This window comes from Mustela lutreola, chromosome 5 (genome assembly GCF_030435805.1).
Source record: "Mustela lutreola isolate mMusLut2 chromosome 5, mMusLut2.pri, whole genome shotgun sequence".
NCBI lineage: Eukaryota > Metazoa > Chordata > Mammalia > Carnivora > Mustelidae > Mustela > Mustela lutreola.
Genome location: NC_081294.1, coordinates 72,862,247 through 72,868,358, shown reverse-complemented (window position 1 = coordinate 72,868,358; position 6,112 = coordinate 72,862,247). Strand labels below are relative to the sequence as shown.

The window sequence follows — 6,112 nt, the reverse complement described above, 5'->3', positions numbered from 1 at the left end:
TGAGAGCTCGTTACGGCAGCTTTTGCGCAGAGTTCTATCCATTTGGGCTTCCCGATATAATCGATAAGTCAGTGTTCTCTGTTCTCAGTCTGGAGAGTGTGGATTAAGAAATCCCGAAACCGAAACACCATCTTGTGTCTCCCCCTTTCAGTACTTAAACTCGACCGGGTGGGGACAGAGAGGCGCATCCGGGGCCAGAGACTTCAGGGAAAGGAGGTGGGATGACGTAAGATCACGTGACTGCCGGCGGCGTTGTCAACAATCCACCCCTGAGGGGGAGGGGACGAAGTATCTAGAACCACGTGTCCCTCTGACGAGATTAGAACAGATCACGTGGGAGCGTCGTCTGACTGTCAGTCAGGTCTATGGAGGAAATGATTAAATTTATGGGTGTGCGGACGGGGAGAGGTCTTTTCTAGTTTTTCCTCCAGTTTGGTTCATGAACAGGGTTGGCGATCGTGGCAGAAGCAAAAGCTTGTTTTATTTCTTAATTCTTTAAAACAGAGCCCAAAATAATATAGATTTAAAATCTTTTCTTGTTACTTCAATGGCTTATCAAATCTGATACAGGGGGCAGAGAGAGGGAACTTCCATTTTTTTAATAGTAAGTGCAGCATTGCAATATTAAGGCCCACACCAAGTAAAATTCCCTGAAACGCTCCCATAAGGTCACCAAATAACCTGTATGTGCATTACGCTGGGGTTGCCAGGGTTGGAAATTCTGAGGACAAAAAAGAACGGTATAGATAGAGATTGTCTTAAGGTTTGTCGATTATCTCTATGGAACTACATTCTATGTTTTTTTTTTTAAAGATTTTATTTATTTATTTGACAGAGATCACAAGTAGGTAGAGAGGCAGGCAGAGAGAGAGGAGGAAGCAGGCTCCCTGCTGAGCAGATAGCCTCATGTGGGGCTCCATCCCAGGACCCTGCGATCATGACCTGACCTGAGCCGAATGCAGAGGCTTTAACCCACTGAGCCATCCACGCGCCCCTGGAACTACATTCTAACAGGAGTTTGCTCTCATTTGAGGACTGGTGTCAAAAATGTGTCAAAGTCAATGGATTTGGCTAAGATGAGGGTACATGGAGATGAAAACTCAAAGCATTTAGAAGGGTAGTTGGTTGTCAAGAAACCTTACAAATATGACTCGGATGTGGGGAAGAGATTTTGCAGACATGGGTGGGGATTATGTATCTAACCTGGATAACTCACCTCACTTTTCTACACCAGCAAGTAAGGTGCAAATTAGTCTGAAGTGTCACCCACCAGGGAGCTCTGAGGTGTTGATGCAGCCTGTGAGGATTTTGACATTTCCTTGAGTTCCCTCCTTCCACTGTCTTTGATTCCTGGCCTCGGGGCTTTCATGGTCTGGAGAACTCAGAGATCTTTACATACTTCTGGGTAATTCTCCAGCCCAAGGCGAAATGGGATCATCACACCAAGTTGCCCGTAGTTTCAGGGAATTGAAAGAGTTAATTTCCCCCCACTTTCTTGCTACCTCCTTTCCCCCCGAAGTCTTGAATTCTGTATTTTGCTTTTATAACTGCTTTGGTGATCAAGTTAGCCAAGCCTAACTCTTCATAGGTTCTGTGATGCATTTACAAATGAGATTCTCTAAATTAAAAGCTGAATATTCTCTTTTGCCTTCCTGCCATAGTGATCCTAACTCTCCCCAGGATATAGCTAAAGATGAAGACATACATGTAGGGTCACACGCAGTGAAATGGTAAAGACAATCTCCAAAAAATACCGTATTATGTCACTTACCTAGCAATGTATATTTGTTATGGAAACTCAGTTTATGGAGGCTGTCAGGTCAGCAAAACCCCATGTCCAGTTCTTAAGCAATAGTTAATGGTCCTCCCTCCCCCTGCTCTGCTGCGCCCTTTTATGTTGGGCCACGTCGGTCTATCTACCGAACCCTTTTACTTGTTTTCCCTAAGAGGGTGTTTTTTAAAAGGTGTTCTACGAGTCGAAAAAAAAAATTTTTTTAAGTTTGTAGCAGTAAAAGGTTTTCAAGAAACATTCTTGATTTGACAAATATCTTAACCTCGTTTTAAAAATGAATTTCGACAGCTGAGATCGAACTCAGGTCTATGAAATATTAATGTCACTAGGTAACTTAGACGACTATAATTACACAAGACTTCCTTGGAAGACTAGTTTTACAACATGTTTCTACTTAAAAACTCCAGCCATCCTTTTAGGACGCTGAGCCAGCGGCAGAAGTTCTTTGTCCTGGGGGCATCTAAGACGCAGGTTGGGCAAGCCTCCGCCCCTCTTGCCCCTCCCTAAAAGACACGCAGACTCTCGGTGCAGTAAAATGTGGCTTCTCCTCCATCTCTGCTCAAAACCAGCCTTGTGAGTTGGTCTCAACCCATATACTTCCCACCGCAAGCCCAAGAAAGCTTTCACTTGGCACGCACCGAGAACTCATTTTCACCGTGTCTCATTTTCTCTTCCGGGTCATGCCGGATGCGGCTGATGTTCCGGTCTTGCGCAGTAGGCCCTAAGCACGAGGTCAGCGGCAGTGTTGCCATGGTAGCGAGCTCCCTGGAGCTAGGGGGCTGGCAAGCTAAATAGGGTCGGGGTCCATTTGTTCCGCCGGGTTTGCGGCGGAGCCAGGCCGGCGGGACTGCAAAATGGGCTGAGACCTCGGCGGCTGACCGGACGAGGTCTACTGTAGGGCAAGTGGCGCAACACTGGTCCGGGACCCTAAGAGGTCTGGTTTGAGGAACCGGTGGGGCTGAGGTTTTCTTCGGTCCGGGGGCCTAATCTGTGCGCCACGGCAGTATTTCGGGAACCCCATAGTTGAGGGCCACATGACAGGAAGTGTGCGGACCCCATTCTTGATGAATTGGTGACAGGTAGTGAGGGAATCTGAAATCTGCGTGTTCACGGGAATGACCGAGACAGCAGGAAGCTCCCTAATTTCTGGTGAGCGCTGGAGCCCCACAGGGACACCTTACTGTCTAGTTGGCAGAGTTACCGAGGACAAACAAGTATCTGTGGGAAAGATTAATATTTTCCATGTTTTATGTCTTTTAAAATACGGGTGTATTGTGGAAATGCAGTGTCCAGCTTGAATAAATAAAAGTACAAATGTTTAACTTTTTTTTTTCCTTTATTTTTATGAAGAAGAATCCGGACTTGAAAATGGAGATGTATGAAACCCTCGGAAAAGTGGGAGAGGGAAGTTATGGAACAGTCATGAAGTGTAAACATAAGGATACTGGGCAGATAGTGGCCATTAAGATATTTTATGAAAAACCGGAAAAATCTGTCAACAAAATTGCAACGAGAGAAATAAAGTTTTTAAAGGTTTGCTTCTTTTACCTTAATTGCTATAAATCAAAAGAGGAATTGTTATGGAATAAAAAATTATATAAGGAATCTTTTATTTAACACATGTATGAAGACATAGAGTAGACTTAAAAAAGTGTGATACCTTATTGTCTACATTTTGAAATTTTATAGTGATACAAGATATATATGCTTATATATAATGTAACAAAAATTATGCCAAATATTATTATTTTTCAGAAATAGTAAAAGACAGTATCTGCTCTAAAGTACTTTTATTGTTTAATCAGAAAGATGGAAAGTCTCTTGAAAACAATACTGAATATAAAGTGACTCATAATAAATGACAAGTGAGTAACACAAAGTCCAGTTAAGTAGAGAAATTTTTTTTGGAGGAAATGGGACATGTATTTGGTCTTAAAGGATGTGAAAAATTTAGGTAAGAGGGAGAAACTATTGTATTCTAGGTTAGGGGAACAACATAAACTCAGATATCCAAGCATGAAAAAGAACAGAGAGCAGAGACATTGGTTGGTCTGTGGAGTTTTTTGGACAGAGTAGAAAGAGGTGAGATTAGAGAAGTAAACTGGAGTTAGGTTCTAAAGTCTTGGCTTAAAAGGACAAACTTTGATTTTGTAAGAGGTGGAAGGTTTTGAATTCAAAATAAAGCAACTATATATAATAATTTAGCACCATTTTTTAGAATAGGCTGGAAGACAGTAAAAATAGGGAGGTCTGTTATAAATTTAATTCAAGAATCTTGGTAAATACCATGAGAATCCTTGCTGGGTTGCAGCAACTTGAGTTTAAAGTTAGAAAAGCAAAGTTAAAATAGACTATATTGCAAAAGAAGACATGAAAGAATGTACAAGGAAACAGAGGGAGGCAGAAGAATTAATGAAGTTCAGTGACTGTTCTCACTGATGGAAATATGAAAGACCCAAATGAGAAATGGACTGGAAACTAGTTCAGTTTTAGAAATGTTGAATTTGATGTGACAAGAATACATTTAAATAAAGCTCACTAGTATGGTTTTAGAAATGGGATGGAAAACAGAATTTTATGTAGGTATAACAGGTCAACCCAAGGGAAAGAACTTAGGACTGTGAAGAAAGGAGCATTAACATTCCTTAGGGATTGGGTACAAAACTAGTGATTAAAAAAATATTTAAGTCTACATATTTTATTTATTAGAATTTATCTAGATGCTTTAAGGTTTATGACTTTGACAATATAGTCTAGATGTTTTATGTGATGAAGAAAAGTCTTTCATTTTTATCTGATACAAAAGTAATATTCACCTCTATTTTATAATTGAAGTATAATTAACATACGATGTTATATTAATTTCAAGTGTACAGTGTAGTGATTTGACATTTCTATACATTATTGAGTGTTCACCATCAAGTGTAGTCATCATCTGTCACATACAATGTTATTGACCATATTCCCTGTGCTATACTTTTCATTTCTGTAATTTTTTTTTAAGTTTTATCCCTGGAAGTTTGTACCTCTTAATCCCCTTTTATCTATCTCACCCGCTCACTTCCCTCTGTCCTCTCTGGCAACCACCAGTTTGTTTTCTGTATTTAAGAGCCTGCTTGATTTTTTTTTTTTTTAAGATTTTTATCCATTTATTTGACAGACAAGAGATCACAAGTAGGCAGAGAGGCAGGCAGAGAGAGAGGAAGGGAAGCAGGCTCCCTGCTGAGCAGAGAGCCTGATATGAGGCTGGATCCCAGGACCCTGGGATCATGACCTGAGCTGAAGGCAGAGGCTTTAACCCACTGAGCCACCCAGGTGCCCCTGATTTTTTTTGTTTGTTCATTTGTTTTGTGTTTTTTTGGATTCCACAAATAAGTGAAGTCATATGGTATTTGCCTTTCTTTGTCTGACTTATTTCACTTAGTGTAATACTTTCTAGGTCCATCCATGTTGTTTCAAATGTTAAGATCTCATATTGGGGGGAGGCGCCTGACTGGCTTAGTCAGTAGAGCATGTGACTCTTGATACCAGGTTGTTGAGTTTGAGTCCCACATTGGGTGTAGAAATAACTTTTTTAAAAATCTAAAAAAACCAAACAAACCTTTTTTTTATGATTGGGTAATATTCCATTGTATATGCACACCATATCTTTTTTATCCATTCATGTAATGATGGATGCTTTGGTTGCTTCTATATCTTGGCATTGTAAATAACACTGCAGTAAACATAGGGGTGCATATATATATATATATATTTTTTTTTAAGATTTATTTATTTATTTGACAGACAGAGATCACAAGTAGGCAGAGAAGCAGGCAGAGAGAGAGAGGGAAGCAGGCTCCCTTCTGAGCAGAGAGCCCGATGCCTGGCTCAATCCCAGGACCCTGAGATCATGACCTGAGCCCAAGGCAGAGGCTTTAACCCACTGAGCCACCCAGGTACCCCACGTATGTCTTTTTGAATTAGTGTTTTCACTTTGGGCAAATACCCATTAATGGAATTACTGGATCATGTGGTATTTCAACTTCTAATTTTTTGAGCAACCTCCATACTATTTTTTATAGCACCTTCTTCAATTTATAGTCAGCCCCCGCAACAGTGCTTTTCCTCCACATCCTTGCCAATACTTGTTATTTTCTTGTCTTTTTAATGCTAACCATTCTGATTGGTGTGAGGTGATTTCTCATTGTGGTTTGATTTGCATTTCCCTCATGAGGAGTGTTGTTGAGCATCTCTTATGAGTCTGTTTGCTACCTGTATATCTCCTTTGGAAAAATGTCTATTCAGGTCCTTTGCTCATTTTTAAATAGTATTGTTTGT

The 6,112-nt window shown here is 40.6% G+C and overlaps 1 protein-coding gene across 2 annotated transcripts in view; it reads left to right on the top strand.

Annotated features, from left to right (window-relative positions):
• The first annotated feature begins 2,521 nt into the window (after positions 1-2,521).
• Positions 2,522-6,112, top strand: part of LOC131832042 (serine/threonine-protein phosphatase 2A catalytic subunit alpha isoform) — a 135,654-nt gene continuing 132,063 nt past the window's right edge. The window contains exons 1-2 of one of the 2 annotated variants that reach the window (XM_059174582.1): positions 2,522-2,941; positions 3,143-3,325. In XM_059174582.1, the coding sequence (XP_059030565.1) occupies positions 3,161-3,325 (165 nt within the window). In that variant the 5' untranslated portion in view covers positions 2,522-2,941; positions 3,143-3,160. The remainder of the gene's footprint in view (positions 2,942-3,142; positions 3,326-6,112) is intronic. The other variant, XM_059174584.1, reaches the window with a different exon arrangement.